The 19887-nt window shown below is 46.5% G+C and overlaps 1 protein-coding gene across 1 annotated transcript; it reads right to left on the bottom strand.

The window, feature by feature from the left end:
* Positions 1-512: 512 nt before the first annotated feature.
* KCNJ16 (potassium inwardly rectifying channel subfamily J member 16) lies at positions 513-19221 on the bottom strand. Its single transcript, XM_085077382.1, has 2 exons — positions 19082-19221; positions 513-3747 (listed from the first exon to the last, which is right to left on the bottom strand). Exon 2 carries the CDS (start codon positions 3690-3692, stop codon positions 2424-2426), a length of 1269 nt encoding a protein of 422 aa, XP_084933508.1. The 5' UTR covers positions 3693-3747; positions 19082-19221; the 3' UTR covers positions 513-2423.
* Between the last annotated feature and the right edge of the window lie 666 nt (positions 19222-19887).

Raw genomic sequence — 19887 nt, 5'->3', positions numbered from 1 at the left:
TGGTGAGCGAGGCTGGAAAAATAAATGATACAATAATCTCTCCTTACATCCCCTTTGACAGAAATTAATCTTGACCCAGAACAGCAGTGTTGCTTTCCAAGGGAAAATAACCAGGATGAAGTTCTAACCATGAGTCAGGAGGCCAGTGCAGGGTGGTTTGTGTTTTCTCTTTGTTGTTAGAACTTTGCTTCAACTGGTAAATTTTGTGGAAAAGTCGGGAACAGGGTGAGCAACTTTCACACAGAAATCCCAGTTCCTGCCTGGTGGTGGCTGGGAAGGAGCTGCTGATCCTCAGCCCCAGGAATTGGCTTTTGGAAGCCCCGAGGGGATGTGCAAGGTTCTGGAAAAGCAGGAATGTCCTGCTGTTTAATCACTGAATAGCCCAAAATGCATCCAGGTTTTTCCTTTTGGGCTGCTGGGAACTTTGGCATAGCTTGCCCAGAGAAACTGGACATGGAAGCTTCAAACTTGGAGCTGAAGGGAAGAGAAACCCAATGTACTGTCACGAGGTGTGTGGAAGAGGAATGTTCTTTATTTTGATGTCTTTATTCATTAAAAAAAGGAGAAGAAAAAAAAAGAAATGCATAATGATGCTTTAATATACATTGTTATACTGGGATTAAGGAATTAAAATAGCAGATGGGAAAAAAGCCAATTCCCTTCCAATTGCACCATACCTTTCCCAAAAAAGGGATGCCCAGCACTGAAGAAAAGTGTCCCAGCCAGGATCTGAGGGGTGTGAAGGGTTAATTCCCATGTCTGGAAGGTGATATTCTATTTTATTCAACCCGAATGGTGCTTTTTCCAACACCACAGAAGCACTGAGACCCTTCTACTTTTTCCTACATTTTCCTACATTCCTTCCCATTTTTTTTCTAGACTATTTCCCCCATGTCTGCCAGTGTTTAAATCCAGGATACAAGAAGATGGTTTTTACTGCACTTGTAAGTGGTTGCTGTTGATGAATCAGCACATAAAATGGTCTAATTAATGAGTTTTGGATTAACTAACACCCCTCCAGGCTTCAGTTTTACCTAAAGGGATCCCATTTATCCAAAGACAAGTGCTAGCAAAAGAGAAATACATTAAAATAACCCAACAATGCTACTACTACACGGAGTAAATTGCAGGGAAAAAACCACTTAGCAGGCTATTTTTTCTTCATTAAACGTGATGAGCTCATAAAACCCCAATTAATTAGTCAGAATGATGCGAGTGACTCGTCAGACCTAATTTTAGCAGCCTAAAGTTAGCCAGCATTTCCACGGCAGTCGTTTCATCTCCTTCAGCAGCACATGGAGAGGGATGAGCATTTCCAGGATAAACTCATCCTGCCGCCTTCAGCTCCCCAAAAACCTGAGGAAGGTGGGATGAGCTCCCCTGTGGAGACAGAGGAGCTCCAGGAACCACAGAGAGCAGGCAAACATTGAATTTCTTCGCTGCTAAGGTCAGGTGAGATCAGTGCCACAAACTCAGACATAATTATTTCACGTTTGCAGGATAATTAAACGCAAAGGCAAATTAACTGCAATCATCAGGGGCAAAAGCATGATGAGGCATTGCTCACGGAGTAATTACAGAGATGTGCAGAGCATGGAACTTGCACGTCACAGACACCTTCAGAGCATCAACATTTTCCTTTTTTTACCCTGTTTGAGCCGACAGAAGTTGCTGGATTTCTCTGTGAAGGATCATTTTTTACACAGACATCTTTCATTTTGACAGAACGGCCCTGTTTGTTCTCCAGGTTGATCTTTGTCTTTGCAAAGAGGCACAACACACTAAAAAGAAAAGTGAAATAAATGAAATGAAAGAGGATTTGATGTAAAATATTGCACGGCTCGCTCCAAACATGATCTTCTCCTTCAGGCTCAACCTGATTTTGCTGATTTAAAACTGGAGGTCTTTTTGGTTTTTTTTTACCTCCTGCATCCATCCAGCTGCTGAGGGAGCAGAGCTCAGGGAATGGCTCATGGCTAGGGAATGAAATCTCTCCGGGATCCCACTGTGGATTGGTGTAAATAGGTCCAAAGCCACCCAGGAGCACTGAGGTCAGTTATTCCCCCATCTGAACTGCATCTGAGGAATGGTTTGTTGGGATGATGGAGCTTCAGAGCCTCCTGGAAGGGATTGGGAATGGACTTTCCAACCCCCTGAGCTGCTTTGCACTCCCTGCTGAGGTCATTCTCTGTCTCTGGCCACGGCCAACCCTGGTCCCTGCGGGGTGAGGAAGTTCACACAGGGTTTGCTGAGGTGCAGAAGCTCTCTGGTCATCCCAAGTGGAAGCTGAGCTGTCACTGGTGCCCACAGCAACCAGTACAAACCAGTGCAGAGCTGCTCCTGGCAGCCCAGCAGTTCGTTGTCTGGATTCGAGGAGCTACGAGGGGAGAACTTGCTGTGAAGGGTTTTAACGGCAGGAAAAGTTAGATTTGGGACTCTATGGAGAGCCTGCTCAGGGTCACAGCTGCTTTCCTGTAGGAAGCCTCTCCAGGAGGCTGGCTGGAAGCTGTCACTGCCTCTTCTGGCTCCTCACAGCTGGTGACAAGGGCAACCGCACTGAAGGATTTCTGGTTAGGTTTGATTTCCAGTGCTGATTTCTCTGCTCCTTTTTCCCGCTTTTTCTCGGCACAATTCCACTCCTGCTCCTTCCTCTCCAGCTGCATGGCGCTGCAGTGAGGAGCATAGACCTCCGTGGTCTCCTCAAACTGCAAGCAATCCACCTTGTAGTACTTCTTCTTGACGTGCAGGACGTCGTTAAACCTGTGGCCCCACAGGATCTCTCTGGGGACGTAGGAGCTCCGTGACTGGTGGGAAGTCCCCGTGGAGTCACCCGTGTAGACGAACGTCACCAAGATCTCAAAGTTGTCCTTGGCCAGAGCTTTGCGGTCCAGGCTGTACAAGGGGCTCTCGCTGTCGATCTCGTGGACAACGGTGACCGGGGTGACCAGGATGATCTGGTCGTTGAGCAGCTTGAGGTCCCTGTACTCCATGGTCATCCTGCCCTCCTTGTCCTCCTTGTAGCGCAGCAGCTGCGCCCTCACCGACCCCTCCACCATGTGGTTGGGCCGGAAGTCCCCGATGCGCCACATCAGGCAGAACTTATCGTCCCTCAGCCCCACCACGGCGTAGTAGCTGAAACGGATGGTCTGGGCTCTCTTCCTCGCCGTGGCCATCTTGGCCAAAGCGGCGCCGATGATGAAGGTGTCGATGATGCAGCTGAGCACCGACTGCAGGATCACCATGAGGATGGCCAGCGAGCACTCCTCGGTCACGCAGCGGTAGCCGTAGCCGATGGTGGTTTGCGTCTCCAGGGAGAACAGGAAGGCTCCCGTGAAGCTGTGCACGTTGGCCACGCAGGGCGTGACGTCCTCGTCGTTGAACAGATCCCCGTGCTGGACGGCGATCAGCCAGAACGCCAGCCCGAAGAGCAGCCAGGAGAGCACGTAGGACAGCGAGAAAATCACGAACATGTGGCGCCACTGGATGTCCACCAGCGTGGTGAAGATGTCCACCACGTAGCTCTCCCACTCGCCGAAGATGTGCTTGAAGTAGACGTTGCAGCTGCCATCCTTGTGGAGGAACCTCTTCTGCAGCCTTTTCACCTCCTTTTCCGGGCTGTCCCGGTAGCTGACCTTATTCCCCTGGATATTTACAGGTCTGTAGCAGCCGCTGTGGTCATCCACCTTCCTCATCTCTGCCTAAGCTTGCAGAAGGTCCCAGGGGTTGTTTCCTTAGTTCATTGGAAATCTAGGAAATGAAAGAGAAAATACATTTTTATTTTAATTTCCAAATCTGAACGCATTCGCTCTGTGGCCATAGTATGGAATTATTGGATCTCTACAGGTTGTGACATCCATTGCACAACTTCACCCAAAACCAGGCCTGGAAAGATGAGGCAGCTAAAAATTCAACCAGTTACGAATTCCCTAATCAACCCTAAAATTGTGTATAGAGATAAAAAGAGAAATCAAAACCTTTGTGGCGACCCCACTACGAGTAATTCTTTTAATGATCCCATGAAGGAACATTAAAATCAGGATGAGCTGCCCTGAGCAGTCACAAATGGCATAAACCATTTAATTTTGGCCAAATATTGGAGGTCAATAATTGTTTTTTGCAATTTTTCTTGTTTTCCTCCATTAGAAAAAGAAAAACTGGGAAAACTCCCTTATTCAGAGGTAAAACTTCAGTCACATGGGCAAGCAAGCTCAGTGCTGATGTGTTTAAACCAAAAAATGTACATTTTTAAACCAAAAATGTATCAAATTCATCATTACTTATGATTCAGAATTGCCCAGAAAAACCTGCTTATGGAACTGAACCTGACTGGGCTGGTGCTACTGAGACACATTTGTTCAATTTGGAGAAAATTATTTACATTTCAAATAAAACAAGAAACCTCTCTGAGGTGCTGGAAAGCCTCTGAAATCCTTCCTTAAAGCAAACAGAAAAATATCCGGCTGCCAAAAATATTTAAATTTTGATTAATGAGTTTGAAACCAACATGGAGGGTGTGAATTGCACAGATTTAGGAAGTGATGTGGATCAGGGGATTCCTCTGAGAAGAACTGAGCAGGGGAAGTGTTTGGCCATATTCAGTGATGAAAAATAAGAATTATGTTAGAAACTGAGATTTTGTCACCTGGAATCTAATACAAAAATAAAGATTATTTGTAGGATGCAGCATTTAAAAAGGTAAATTCTTTTCCTGCAGGTCTCCAGCTCATTCTGTGACATCCCAAACATTAGCAAACCAGTCAGAAGTGATGGAGACACAGCAGAACAATTCCTTTTTTTGCCAATTTCATGCTTCTAACTTATATTCCTAAAGGAAAAAAAAAAAACCTAATATTTTTGTAGGAAACCAGTCATTATTCTTCCAGAAATTACAAGTCTTTGATGGAAAAATGACAAGCACTTTTCCCATTTTTCAGCTGGTTTCATAGCTCGGATGCAGGTTTTCAATGGAGCCAACAAATCCATGGAAAACGAATTTAAAAAAAAAACGAATTTCAGAAAAAACAACTTTCCTAGTGGAATTTTTTCCCCTCAGGTCTTCACTCCCTTTGCCTGAGCAGAAATGACTGCAGACCCTTCCAGGCAGAGGAGAGTCAGGCATGGAGTGTAAAATATATTGGATGGACTGGATTAACAGCCCAAGAACTCTCCTCTCATCCAAGGAACAATGACAAGCATGCACAGACATTCATCCAAAAACACTTAAAAGCCAAACATAGTTTCCATTTCTTTTTTTCTCTTTTTTTTTTTTTTTCCCCTTTTTTTCTTTTTTTTTTTTTTTTTTAATTTTCCAGTCCAGAAATGAATGTGACATATGGTGTCGTAGCCTCAGAATGTGGCCTTCATTAAAAAACACAACATTAATGTTTCCAAAAATATCTTCTTGGAATTGGGTCTTTGGAAACATTCATATGACTTGCTTCACTCGGAGTTTTAAACAAACACGGCAGCCTGGTCGACTGAAGCCGCTTGACCCAACATTTTCAAAATCACATTTAACAACAAACAAAAACTGGAAACGGTGGAGGGTTGGGGTTTTTTTGGTTTTTTTTGGTTTTTTTGGTTTTTTATTTGAAGGGCCTCATAACGTGAGGTGTGAAAAGGAAGGGAATTGCAATCAGGAGCCAATATAATCTTAAATAAAAACATTTGTGGGGCTTCCAAACGAGGGGCAGCTCTAACCTCTGCTCTCTGTGACATCAGAAAATCTAATCTTCACGTTTCCAAAATGATGTTTTGCTGGCACCACCTTTGGATTTTGGTGGGAAGAAGCTTGGATTGTGACACAGCAATGGGTTAAAGGCCACTCTGATTTTCTGGTCATCTGTCACAGCCAGGAGACAATTTTGTCTTGCTTTAGGAACTCTGACTAAACCCAGGCACAGGTTGGAATTATACAAATACTCCTGTGGGTGTCTGAGATGAGTTCTGAAGAAGCCATGGGACAGGTGGGATTTTCCAAAACAATCCAGAATATGTCTGCAATGAGAAAGGGAATGAGATGCAGAACATCCCCAAACCAAAACCAAATAATGCAGCCCTGGAGATGGATGGAGGAAGAAAGAACCAGTGCAGGACAAGGATTGCTCCCAGGGCCTGAGCTGAGCTTTCTTTGTCATGTTAAATATTGGATTTCTCAGAAGCATTTGGGATTGCACAGTCAGGATTGCCCCAGATGACCTAAAACCCCAAATTGCACAGTGAGGATTGCCCCAGCTGACCTAAAATCTCCTGAAATCTCCTCCTCAGCCACTCCAGAGCATCAAAAAGTGCTGTTCAGTACTTTAGGTGTGCTTAAAGATAAGCCAAACCTGAACTTTTCAAGGCTACCTCTCCAAGTCTCCCGAGTGCAATAATAACCAGAATAATTAATAATCATGCATCATCATTTATAGCTCCTCAACACCGATGTTGCTGGAAACATTTAGGTCCAAACCCCCACCTTTCAGTGCTCCTGGAGTTTTTAAAGCCAGGATTAGATGTGTCCCTCATTCCTGGGGACATCGTGGGACAAACACGGGATTTCCCTGCTCCAGAGGAGGACAGGGAGCTTGGGAAATCCAGATGTTCCTCCCTCCCTCTGCTGAGCCACTCTGACTCCTGCAGAACACCCTGATTATCACCAAATTATTCCCAAATACTCCCAACCGGACTGATGAACTTCAACCCCAGAGTCATTGCAAAAAATCTGATTTTCCAACCTGGAAATATTGGAGACATCCCTCAGAAAGCCACACAATTCCACGAGAGTTCCTGTTACCTGGTAAAGATTAACAAACGGGGTGGGGGAGGATTTAAAAACCATTCTCTACTCACTAAAGCTCAAGGATCTGTTGCTGCAAATGACTCTCAGATGTTGCCAGGAAGCGTTTTCACCTTCCTCTAGCACTGACACATCAACCCTCCCCCTTTTCTGCCTTGCTTTTACTTTCTGTGGGTTTTGTCCTTGATTTCTGGGCATGTTTGTGCACATCGAGAGCCTCCCCAGCACTGCAGCCCTGCTGAAATCTGCAGTGCTTTTGCTCACCGCTCTTAGAAATGAATTTTCCCCTCCAAATTAAAGTCCATCAGAGATAAAAATGGAGCAGTGAAGCCAGGCAGGGTGGCAGGAAGACAGAAACAGAGAAATCTCAAAGATTTCTTTAGGTCAAACGGCAGAAAGTTGTTCTAAAGAATAAATGTATCAGACTCAGAGTTCAGAAACTAGAATAATTCTTAATTATTTCAGCCAAGGCCAGGATTTGACTGTGTTGGATCTCAGGGAGATACAGAACTGTGTTCAGAGGCTCCACACTGAACCCCCAAACTGCTATTCTTCAACAATTTCACCCCAAACAAATAGGGGAGGAAATCCCACTATTTCAAAGGTCATAAAGGAACAAACCCAACACAGAAACAGGAACAAACCCAACACCCAGCCCAGCGAAGAGCTGCCACAAAACAAACACCAGCAGGAGCAGTTTTCCTTATCATATTTGTGTTTTTATGGAGTTCCTCTTGAGCAGAGCAGCTGTACCAGAACAGCTTGAACTCCTGATTGTCAGCTCGCTCACAACACTTAAAAGACTTTCACTGGATGTAATTGTCAATTTAATCCCGATATTTGTCGTTCGGGGCTCAGTGTTTTGTGAGGCTAATCCCTCTTGCACCGTAACCTAGTACCTAACAAATCGCTGCTACACCCCTTTTATGACTCTGTGTTCCCATTATGTAAACAATAGGGGTGAATTTTTGTTCGGTGACAACTTCAGTCAACAGCCTGTTTGTAAAGCATTAAGCAAAACAATGTGAAGATCTGGGCTCCGGGATAATTCTGCTCTGAGATTAAATCGACAAGAAAACAACCCCCAAACCTCCAAACTGAGTTGGGTGTTCACTCTCACCCCACACATGGAGTGGTGTCTCTGTGTCTCTCTCCCTCCAGGGTTGCTTTAGCAATCACCTCAGTTTCCTGCTTCATTCTGGAAAAGATCTGAAAGGTTTCCAGTTTTAGTCATTGTTGTGTAACCCTGGAAGAGTTTCAGCTCAGAGACCAGAAATGTGACAAGTCAGAACCTTCGGAGCTGCTTTGCAATTGGCTCCAATACTTGTTCCTTTGAAAAAAAATTTAAAAAAATCCACCACCCACAAAACCTAAATAAATCCATTGCAGGACAGCATTAAGGCTCTTCCTTCTTTCTTTACTTTCTTCCTTTCACTCGTTTTTTAGCAAAGGGACTTTTCCTGATACTCACAGCCAATTTTTCTGCTTCTCATCTGTCCTTCCACTGTCCCAGGCTGCTCCAAGCCCTGTCCAGCCTGGCCTTGGACACTTCCAGGGATCCAGGGGCAGCACAGCTTCTCTGGGAAGCTCTGCCAGGGAGGAATTCCTTCCCAATATCCCACCTAAACCTCATATTTCACGTTTGTCAGCTCAGATCCCCACTGAAGGGCATCTCTACAAGGGGATAGGGAATAAAAAACTCCCCTGAACCAAACCCAGAGCCAGAGCTGGGGCAGCAGGGATGCAGGGGAGGAGTTCCCACAGCAGAGCAGGAGCATCCCAGAGGTGCAGCCTTTCCAGCTGGAGCACGTCCCAAAGGGACCTTCAACCCCAGACCTCTCACATCCACAGTGACATCTTTGATGCCACCAGAGTGAAGCTTTCAAATGGCTCAACTTCCCCTTAAAAGCAAGAATTTTGTTCCTTCAGCTGAGAGGAGTGAGTGCAGCAAGGACTGCAGCAGACTGCAGACATCACCTGGCAGGTGACACCTTCCCCCTCCAGCGTTTTGTGCACAAATCCCTTTCAAGGGCAGAAGAAAACTTTGCAAATACAGAAATAAAAGAAACCATTGGTGTTGGAACTGGATGATCTTTCAGGTTCCTTCCAACCCAAACCATGCTCTGCTTTTAATCCACCAAACTCAGAGCAAAAGGTTATTTATTCCTTAGACTTATTTGATGCTTCCCTACAAGACCTGTACCAACATCAAAGTGGTTCTTGAGCATTTTAAAGGACAGGCAAAGACACCAAAGAGCAGCAGAGCTTTGCAGAGGTTTTCCAGTCACTCAGTGGTGCTGTGATCCCCACTGGAACAACCCACAGCCACACTTATATTGACATTTCATTCATCTAAGCAAAACCACATCTGCATTTAGCAAAACCAATAAAAAAAATAAAAATAAAAACTAAGAAATTTGGCCCCTTGAAGCCAGACAAGACAGGCTGGAAGCTGCCCCTTGGTGAAGGCTGGTTGCCCATTTCAGAGCCACAGGACAGGTTCAAAGAGCAATTTCACTCAGAGCAATCCCCAAAATCCGTAGAAAGCTGCAAATGTCTGTTTTAATTTATTTGCGCTGTATGCACTGCATGGCTTCAGCCAGGAGCCAGCAGTGGAAACACTGAAATACCAGGAGAAATGGAAAGTGCTGGCAACTGGAAGCTCTTGATTTGGGCCTTTGCTGCCAGGCTTTGTCCCAGACACTCTGGCAGGGGGAAACCTAAAACTGATGCCTCTGGGAGTCTCTTCCTCTGGTAACCCTCAGCTGCAGCACAGAGGGGACCAGAGCTGGCAGGGACAGGGGACAGCAATGCCACTGGGCTGGGGGTGCAGGGGGCTCCAGGCTGCCCCAGTACAGCTGCACCTAGACTGGGGCTGAACTGGAATGGCCCAGCAGGGACACAGAGTGACCAGCAGCACCTAGAGGTGACCCTGCTGTGTATCCCACACTGGAATGGGGCAGCAGGATGCCCTCAGGGCATCTCCTCCTCCTGCCTGGAAATTCCTCCACCTGCCTGGAAATTCTTCCTCCTGCTTCTCTTCCCATCAGCTGAGAGACATTTCTTTGCATGTTAATATTGAGCTGATAGCACCAAAGAGTGTCTATTCCTGCTCAAGCTCCTGTAGTCTCAGTTGTTAAAACTGGTACACATCCTAGAGCTGAAAATCGTGGGATGGTTTGGGTTGGAAGGGACCTTAGGGATCATCCTGTTCCACCCCAGCCATGGCAGGGACACCTTTCACTGTCCCAGGCTGCTCCAAGCCCTGTCCAACCCGGCCTTGGACACTGCCAGGGATGGAGCAGCCATGCAGAGATTGAACAGCTGAAAAAATATATTTTCTAACCAGTTTCCTCCTCCCCTGGCACACTGGTGTTGCTCTGACACCCAGTGAAGCTTCATTCCCATCCTTCTGCAGGTTCACCCCACACTGCACCTCATGGATTCCCCCAGAATCCATCCAGAGCCCTGGCAGAGTTCCTCGAGGAACTTTTCCCCCAGCCCTGGTCGGCCAGGAACAGAACAGTTTGTGGCAGCTCTGAATAGCCATGAGGTAATTAATTAATGAATGCATTCAGCAGTAGGAGAGTGGCAGCTCAGGAACAATGACAGAGTGAGATCAGAGAGTGCTGAGCACTCGTTTCACAGAGCCACCACCCTCAGCTCCGGTATTTGCTGTCCTGTCCCTTCCCAGAGCACAGCAGGTTATTAATTTAATTAATGGGGGGATCTGGGGGCGGGCAGGAGCTGATATTCCTAAAGGGTTCTCCAGCCCCAGGACAGCTTCCTTTACGTCAGCCTGTGAGCTTCCTGAGCAAACAGCTCCTCTCCTTCCTGTTTGCTCCACCAGGGAGCTGGAAAGGGCTCTGGGACAGCTCAGCTTGGGGTCACTCACCTAGCCAGGGATTTCCCGATATTCCAGGTGAATGAGGAGTGTGCAGAGCTCTGGCGTTCCCATAGGGCTCAGGGCTCCCAGTCCTGCAATTTTCCCAGGATTTTCCCAGTCCTGGGAGAAGGGAAGGGGATGTGGATCTCACCAAGAAGTCAGAGAAGCTCTGAGATTCCCTGTGTAAATCCCAATCCTGCCAATCCCAAAGGCTGCAGCTCCCCATGGAACCCTGCCCTGGTGTCCATGGAGTTTGGAGCAAATGCTTTACTATTGTATTTTACATAAGGAACAGAGCAAATCTGACTGCTGAGCTGACATGAGTGAGCTCTGCATGACAGATCAGGAGGGGAAATGTGAGTAGGAAGCCTGAGGATCTCTGATTTATTATTTTTCTTCCCCAATCCTTGTAGGAAGTTCCCTGAGATGCAGCTTGACGCCACTTATCAACAGGCAGGGGAGACAGGAACACTGTCAAGCTACCACTGGTCACAGATTTTGGCTACTGAGCTCGGCAGGAATTCCACTATAACACTCAGAAGCTGCCTCATCCCACCTAATTCAATATCCCAAAAACCGGTTAAGTCACCAAAGCCTTTATGTCTTCAAAACCAGCACCAAGTCTAACAGTGAAAATATCATTTTGCATTGTTTCTTTGAGGAAATGGGAAGGAGAAGTAAAAAAAAATAACCAAACCAACCAACAAAAAACAAACAAAAAAAAACCCCCTCACATAAATAAAATAAATCACATCCATGATGATCTAATTTTTGGGGGAAATACCACCAAAAAACTGCTGACTCAGAATTCTAAACTCCTAAAGTAAAGAGAGGTTGAGATAGAGCTTAGTGTCAAGTCCAACAATGTGTCAGTGCTGTTTTTTCTTTAGGAAAAGCACCACAAAACTGTGAGTGGCATTCAGACAAGGCAGGCAGTCAAATCCTGCATTTCAGGAAGTGAATTTATCCATCACCACCGAGGTCAGGAACCACTATTTGCTTTTCTGAGCCGCTTTGTGCGACTCTCCTTTCATTTGTCAGCACAGCTAGAGCACAAATCCACCTCTGATAGGATTTTCCACCTAAATCTGATTTTTCTCTCTTCTGCTCAAGGATATCCTGCAGCTGGAGCTGCCCAGCCAGAGCCCAGAATCCTACAGAGCATCCCAAATTTCCATCCTCTCATCCAAACCAAAGTGCATTTGCTGGGCTGGGGATGTCACCACTCTGCTCAGCAGCCTGTGAAATGTGTCAAAGGCTCTCCGAGCTCCCAGGGTTGATCCAAACCCCCCAGGGCTCTGTTTGATCTCCTCTCTGCAGCCCAGCTGGCTGTTGGGTTTCTCAGTATCACCACAGGCAGCATCCACCTCGGGATTGGCTTGGATGCTGGAATTCCAGCAGTCCTTTCTAAGAAACCAGGGCTTTGTTCAACCTTCACTCGTTTTTTTTTAAATTTTTTTTTGGTTCACAGACTTTGGCAGAGTTATGAGTTTCCATATTACTTAACTCCACGGAGTTCTGTAGGAAGTTTGGGGTGATTTTCTCAGAGCTGACTTTCAACACCTTGTGGAGCAGATGGCTGGACTTTGGTCCATCCATCCATCCATCAATCCATCCATCAATCCATCCCTCCATCCATCCATCCATCCATCTCTCCATCCATCTCTCCATCCATCCATCCATCCATCCATCCATCCATCCCTCCATCCATCATTTTTTTTTGTCCAGAATATCAATCTGCTTCCAAAAATGGCAGCACTTATTTAAAAATAAAATGGAAATTTAAATTTAAAAAGATGTGTACATTCAGAAGTTGCCTTTAATAATAAAAAAATTAAATGTAGGGATTGCTTTAAATAGGATTTTTGCCTCCCTGTGATTTGCACAGAGGCTGATTTGTCTCCCTCAGGGGCTGGGATTTGGGACTCTGTGGTTGCCCTTTGTGAGGAATATTCCCCCCCAGCACTGCTGAGTGAAGGAGCTGCTCCGTGGGAATTCAGCCCATTCCAAGCTGTTTCAGCTGCTCATCCAGCCGTGCTTTTCCTCTTCCACTTCTCCAGGCAAACAGTGCGAAGGAGCAAGCAGATCTTATCAGAGCCATGTTAACAGAAATCCCTCAAATAAAAACCTGCTACATGGCAAATGTCAACACTCCACAGCAACGACGGCAGAAAAGATATCTAAACTGCAGTGGGGTTGGTTTTACTGCCAAAGCAATTTGCAAAGGTTGTTTGGAGACACAACTTTTCTGTTTGGCCTCACAGGTGCTGTGGATCTGTGACAGAAATATCTCTCTCATTTATTACACATTAATTTACAGGGGTGTTGTCACTAGAGACAAGAGCATGGTTAAAGAGAATTTCACCCTCTGGTTTGAAATCCACAGCCACTGTCCCCTGATCCACTCCAAACTGTTTGAGAGTTGGATAAACTATCAGCCATCAAAATTAAATTAAATTTAGAATGATATATGCAGCCTTGGTGGGAGATTTATCCTATATTGTATCCTGTATTTTTCCCGGGTCGTTTTTCCTGCTGTTTTCACTGAGTAAATCTGAGTTAGAGCATCACTCCTGCCCAGAGCCAGAGTCCTTCCAAAGTCACACAAATCCGAGGGTGATTAACAAAACCCCAAATCACTCCCAAGGCCTGACAATCCCCAAATCACGAGCTCAGGCTGGTGACATTCCTCCCCAGGAACATTCTGTTTGCTGCTAAGCTCTGCTCACCTCGGCATGAGAGGATCTTGGGGAAACCAAGTCTGTGAAAAACATCCAGTGGTGTTTCCCACAGAAAAAAACCCAAAACCATCACTTGGGTGTGTTAATTTGGGAGCGACTGCAAGGAAAAGGGAGTGCAGATTAAGGAGAAGGAAAAAGCAACCTGGGAGGTGCTGGCAGGGTGACAGGGGTGCTGTGACAAAGGGACAACCATCTGAGAGCAATAATAGCCTGGGAAGCAGTGAGGATGAACCTCCAGCCCATGGAATGCTGCAGGGATGGAGTGATGTCCTCATAATTCTGATATTCTGCCCTCAATTTGCCCGTGGGGTGTTTTTCCAATCAGCCTCGAGGATCTCTTTGCTGTGCCATGGAAAACTGGGATTTGAGGTCACTCCTCACCCCTGGCTGTTTGTGGACAAAGCTCCATTTCCCACCGAGGAAGACAAGAAACAGGTTGTGTCATTGTCTGGCTCGATTGTTCTCCAGGGCTGCTCCCAAGGAGAGGAACAACTCACCAGCCTGGGGATTATTGTTGTACAAACCTCCCATCAACAATGGAAGGATGTGCAGGGCACCAGCCTCGTGATTGAGAAAAAAACCTGCTTTTTGTATTAAAGAGTGAATGGGAATTACCTCCATTGATTGGAAAGGAAAACTGGTAAAAGGTTCAAGGGCCACCGACTTGTAATGAGTGCCAAGGGCCATTGCTGATGTCACCAAAGGAGGTGGCTCTGGGTTTCTATGTGTGACAGAGGTCCTAGGGACATCCCAAAGGCTGCCAAGCTCTCTGTGCTTTCCTGTCAGGGTACAGATTTTGGCACCTTAACCCACATTTCCCTAAAGCTGCAGGCAGCACATTCTCCTGTCCTGATCCTGGGCAGTGCATTAATTCAGTCAGAACTCTGGGATCTCCCAGAATAAAAGGATCCTTATTGCAGGAGCTGGAAAAATGTCCAGAGCAGAGGGATGAAATATTGCCCCTCCACACTGAACAGGGAATCTTTTCTTCCACTGTTGCTTTAGGATTTGCTCCTGCAAGGTCTTGTCTGTCAGCAAATGCAATCAGGATTAAGAGCCTGAAACTCCATCCTGGAAATCACTGGGAATTATTTCGGTGGTGCAAAACCCAGCAAGTGAGGAAGTTCTCCAGCAGGTTTGGAGCCTCAGCACCCTGCAGGAAGGAGCCTTTGGTTCTCAGAACCATTCCTGGTGTCCAGAACAGCTCTGTGCAGGGAGCTTGGATTTCACTCGCTTGGAAGATATTCCTCCTGAGCCCCTGGGACCCACAGGCTGTGGCTGGTTTGGAAAACAAAATGATTAATGGCCTCTCCCAAGTTTTTCCACTGCACAGATTTCAGCCAGGCTCTGTCACCAGCTAAAGAATTCGCAGGAATAGTGTCAATCTGATGTCACAGTGGCAATAAATCCCATTGTACTGGATTACATTTTAGCCATTAAAATGCTCTGCCCCATCGCCATCCAAGTGGAACCACATTCCCCTGGCTGCTCAAAAGGTTCTGATTTCACTGCTGATTGTTGCCAGGGCAACTCCACCTCCATCCAAAACTGCCTCCCCAGTCACTGAACTCCACTTGAACAGACTGGTGGAGATAAAGAAAAGCACTAATTACTTATTCCCACTGAAAAGTCCAAATCAAACCTGGCTGAGGCCTGAATAACAGAAACTCGCTGGAGTTGTTGGTTTGTTTTTGGATTTTTGGGTTTTTTTTTTTTGCATGAGGCACCAATTGCTTCATTTCTTTGTGGAATAACTGGTTGTGGTGACAAAATACCGTGAAAAGATTAATATTCCTAGTCTACCCAAAGCAAGAGTGCACTGGAAATCTCACCACAGGCTGCTCCTGGAAAGAGTCCTCACTCAGTTGTGGAAAACGAAAAGGATTTTCATGAATAGTCAAACAGCTGGTGAAGGCTTGTGAGTGGAAATGGAAATAGCTGAATTTCCCCGTTGAGATTTCTGGTGGAAAGTGGCCTGCATTTTATGGCCTTTGTTTTTATTAAGTGAATATCATCTCCGTGGTTCAGAGCTGTCCCAATCTATCTGGGAGTGGGACGAAGCCAGGTAGAAAATTGCAATTTCTCCCAGGGCTGCTGCATTTCCTGGAGAGCAAAAAGGGCCCCTTGGCCACCAAAAATCAGGTTTGTAAAGCCAGGAATAAGCAGAGCCAGGTGATGTTGGCTGTGCCACTCCAAACCAGAGCCCTGATGTGCACAGGATTTGCTGCCAATCTGACACCAAATGAGAGAGAACATTTTAAAAGGAACTGGAGATGCTTTGTGAAGTTCTCTCAGGAATGGAGATGCCTCTATTTACACATGGAAAATTTCCAGCTGGTTTGACTCTTTTATCCAGGTGAGTTTTTCACACTGTGAGCTCCTGTCTTGGGCTTCCCTTGAGGAAAACTTGTCTGAACAAATGGTTGTGCACCAAAATTGCCTTTTTTTTTCAGTTTGTTTGCCAGACTGCTGATTTTTATCAAATGTCAGTTCTTAGATCTTCTCAGGAAAGTGTTGACCTCCTCTCCTTTACCATGGCAGCAAAGAGAACCCCAAAATTCAGTGGTTCCTCTGCTGAACCTCTCCACAAGAAATTAAGGAGTGAAACTGTCTCCACTCTGCCAATTCTCCACTCCAAAAGAACATTTGAGTATCTGAAGATTATCCTCCCCTCTCTGCACTCTCAGAACAGGAATTCAGCTCCTTCGAAAAGAGGAACCAATGATGGAATCATGACTGGAAAACACAAGAAATGAACAGTTCCTCACGAAATGCAGCGCAGAGACTTCTGGAGTCCCAGCTTTGCCTCCTGCCAGACAGGATGGACAAGTCCTCTTTTACAACAGAAAAATAAAAGATGAACAATCACATCAAGCCCTCAGCCCGGCTGAAGAGCAAACAGAAATGTGAGGTGGTGTTTGTTTGCTTGGCTCGTTTGTGTTTCTCGCAGTTTAATTGCACAACGGATTCCTGGAAAGGGATGTTCTGTTGCACCAAAAGCTCGGGGTGAGAACGTTGGGCAAGCAAGGTGACTAATGGGGGAGAGAAGGGCAGAGCATCAGCCCATCTCCAGAGCTTCAGCCACGCCAGAGGACACTGAGGTGAGGGAGCAGTGTCCTGCTGAAAGGCAGAAACCTTCTGAGGGTGAAGTGTTTTCCAGCTGCCCTTCCCAGCAGCTGCTCAGAACCTCTGCTGGCACAGGGGAGGCTCAGATCTCAACCTTTCTGGTAAAACTTTGCAGAAGTTTTCTCTCTTTAGAGGCAGTTCCCCAAACAAGTGACAGATCCATCCATCCCTGCCCTTCCTGCCTCCCCAGCGACAGCTGCAGAGATCCTGGGGAGGACTTGGCAAGGATTTCCCACATTTCCAGCACGGAGGTGTTGCCACACCAATGAAGCCCATCTAAAATATGGATTTTGCCTGAATTTAGTGAGTTTGCTGCTGGTTAACTCTGATTGATCTGCTGGCATTTGCCAAGTGCTGCCAAACCATCCATCAGCAAGTGCTGCAATAATCCTGGTTTTGTCAGTAACAGATCAAGTGCCCCAGCTCTGCTGATTTAGCAGCACCGACCTCCTTATCTCACTGCATTCACACCTTTTCCAGAGCAGCAATTTAGAGAATGGAGAGGAGAGGAGAGGAGAGGAGAGGAGAGGAGAGGAGAGGAGAGGAGAGGAGAGGAGAGGAGAGGAGAGGAGAGAGGAGAGAGGAGAGAGAAGAGAGAAAAAAGAGAAGAGAGAAGAGAGAAGAGAGAAGAGAGAAAAAAGAGAAGAGAGAAGAAGCAAAAATATGCAAAAATGCCGTGAGGTTAATTAGTAAAGTCTTTGCAGATCACAAAAGTTAATTTTTCTCCTTTTCTTCCTTCAGTGACTAATTTCTGTTACAGTAACCAGGAGTAAGAAAGTTTATCCCCACCAAAACTTAAATATTCACTTCCTCTTCACCTCCTACATTCGCTTGAAAAAAGCACTTCCCTCTCCATTCTGGCTGTAGCAAGAAAGCTCCCAACAATACTCCAGAAAACACTCTAAAAGAAGGTTGTGTTTGTTTTAATTAAACGTTTATAGTCACACTCAGTATCACCATCCCCACGGGGAATGACTCAGGGCTCCCAGGGGAACACAATCCCAGGAGAAAGGAAAATGAGGTAACAGCAGGACTTTGCAAGGTTTTCCTCTGGACAGAGCACCCCTCAGAGCCTGGATCCCTCTGGATTCCCAGGGTTGGGGTGGAATGCCACGGGAAAGAGCTTTGATCCACAGCTCAGGAGCAAGGATTTGGGGAGGTTTGGCAACAGGGGAGATGCAGAAGCCAGGATTGTGTAAGCAAAGCCCTGGCTAAGGCATTCCAGGCATTTCAGGGGCAACTGAAATTGTCTTTCTGTGCCATCTCAGCTTGTTCTGTGTGCCAGGTGAGTTTGAGCAGACAGGTGAGCTGCAGGAGGGAAAACCCCAAAGAGATGGGAAAGGGAAAGGGAAAGGGAAAGGGAAAGGGAAAGGGAAAGGAAAAGGAAAAGGAAAAGGAAAAGGAAAAGGAAAAGGAAAAGGAAAAGGAAAAGGAAAAGGAAAAGGAAAAGGAGGAGAAGGAAAAAGGAAAAAGGAAAAAGGAAAAAGGAAAAAGGAAAAAGGAAAAAGGAAAAAGGAAAAAGAAGGACAGTAAAGCCTCTCCCCCACTTTGCCTGCTGTATGATCTTCCCAGATGCTCAGCCTGCTCAGAAAGGTATCACAGAGTCTCCAGGACAGCTAAAAATGTTTGCTCAGGGTTTGCAAATACAGAAATAGAGGCATTCCTGAGGGGGATGAGCAGGATTCTCCCTGTCTCACCTTTTTTTGTGGGTTTTCATGGCATGGGAGGGGTTGGAATGTCTCAGCAGGCTCCTTGCACAGGCTCAGGGTCACACAGGAGCTCATGCAGACACCAAACTATCAAAGTTGTGTCCATTCCTGCTCCTCAGGCCTTCATCCTTGGCCCACACTCATCCAGTCATCCCCAAACCCCTAATCAGGCTCCCAGGGCAGGCTCTGGGGCACAGTGATCCCTCTGACTCATTCCAGCCACCCTTTCCCACAGTCTGAAACCCTCAATTTCCTCGGGATGAGCTGCGAGCAGCCTGTGCTGCTCTGCCCTCCCAGTCCAGAGCTCCTGAGGGCAACTCTGCTGCTCCTCTGGGAGCCAGAGGCTGCTGAACTCCACCAGCAGTGGCCAGGAAGGGGCACAGGAGCTGCCAAGGTGGGTCTGGGTGCTCTCCCATCCCATCCCCACCGGTGGCTGGTGCCAAGCCCTCCAGGAGGAGGTGAAAGAGCCCTGGAATTGGCAGCTCTGGGAGGATTTCCCTCCTCTGACAAGTTCTCTGCAGGAATCAGAGCTGGGCTGCAGGCCTGCAATCACCCAGCTTGACACCCTCCCCGAACAGGGACTCGAGCAGAGCTCTGCCTCTTTTCAATATTCAAATGAACACGAACCCTGTGAATTCCAGACACACGAGCTGTGTTCCCAAACAGCCCAGGAGCTGCCAGGTTACATGCAAAACTCCCCTCCAGCTGAGCCGGATAAGCACTTTATTCCCACCCAGGTTGTTTAGTGAGTTTAAAGCTCTCTAAGGCAACAGAATTTCTGTTTATGTCTACAAACACAGGGAGGAAAGTAATTAAGGAAGTGAGAAATGGGCTTTACCTTAATGTCCTGCTGAGGTTTGAAAGGATCTCTGCTTCACTCCCTCCTTTCTTTCCCTCTGTCTCTCTCCCTCTCTTCTTGCATGGCTGGACTGACAGGTTGGCAGAGCTGAGAACGACAGGTTGGGTTTGTTTTTTTAGACACAACTCCTCCCCCTCTCCAAGAGAAGGGAGGGAGAAAAAAAAAAAAAAAGAAAGAAAAAAAAAAAGCAAGACTGTTTGGGAAAAAGTTCACAGAAAATCCTGTCCTTTCAGCACATTCAGACTGGTGAGAAAAATGCTGCTCTGGGAAGCCCAGCAGTTTTCCAATTGTTTTTCTCCCAAAGGCTCAAGGTCTGCTTTGCAATAAGTGTGAAGCAACCAAAGGATTTACACCAGAAACCGATTTTACCCCAAACCTTTCTCATTTTCCTGATAACTGATCGAGGCAAAAAGCCTTGACAAGAGGCCTTTTGCAAACGTGGGAAGGGCTTTTTGCAGGCAGCACAAATATCTTTGGGCCTTGGATTTTATCCTTGCATCCCACCACCACTCTGGGTAATAAATGTCACCAACAGATGTCTGAAGAGCTCATTTTTCCCCCCAGAACTCTGAGGTGCTGCTAACCTGCCCTCCCAGCAGGTTATTTTAAACTCCTGTTTTACTTTGTGCTCTGAACTGGCTGCACAGAGAGTTTCTGTCACTGTCACCTGGGAGGTGACAGAGTCCCAGAGAGCTGGGGGAGGTTTTTAGCAGCTCACAATGACCACAAAATGAGATCAGGGTAAAAATCTTCCTCTTCCACAGGCCTGGCTCAGGTGCACAAAA

Source organism: Lichenostomus cassidix, chromosome 18 (genome assembly GCF_008360975.1).
Source record: "Lichenostomus cassidix isolate B80296 chromosome 18, HeHo_3.0, whole genome shotgun sequence".
Classification (NCBI taxonomy): Eukaryota; Metazoa; Chordata; class Aves; order Passeriformes; family Meliphagidae; genus Lichenostomus; species Lichenostomus cassidix.
This window is presented reverse-complemented; position numbering and strand designations above follow the sequence as displayed.

Coding starts and splice junctions, on each gene's coding strand:
- KCNJ16 (XM_085077382.1), bottom strand. CDS start 3,692: ATGAGGAAGGTGGATGACCACAGCGGCTGCTACAGACCTGTAAATATC.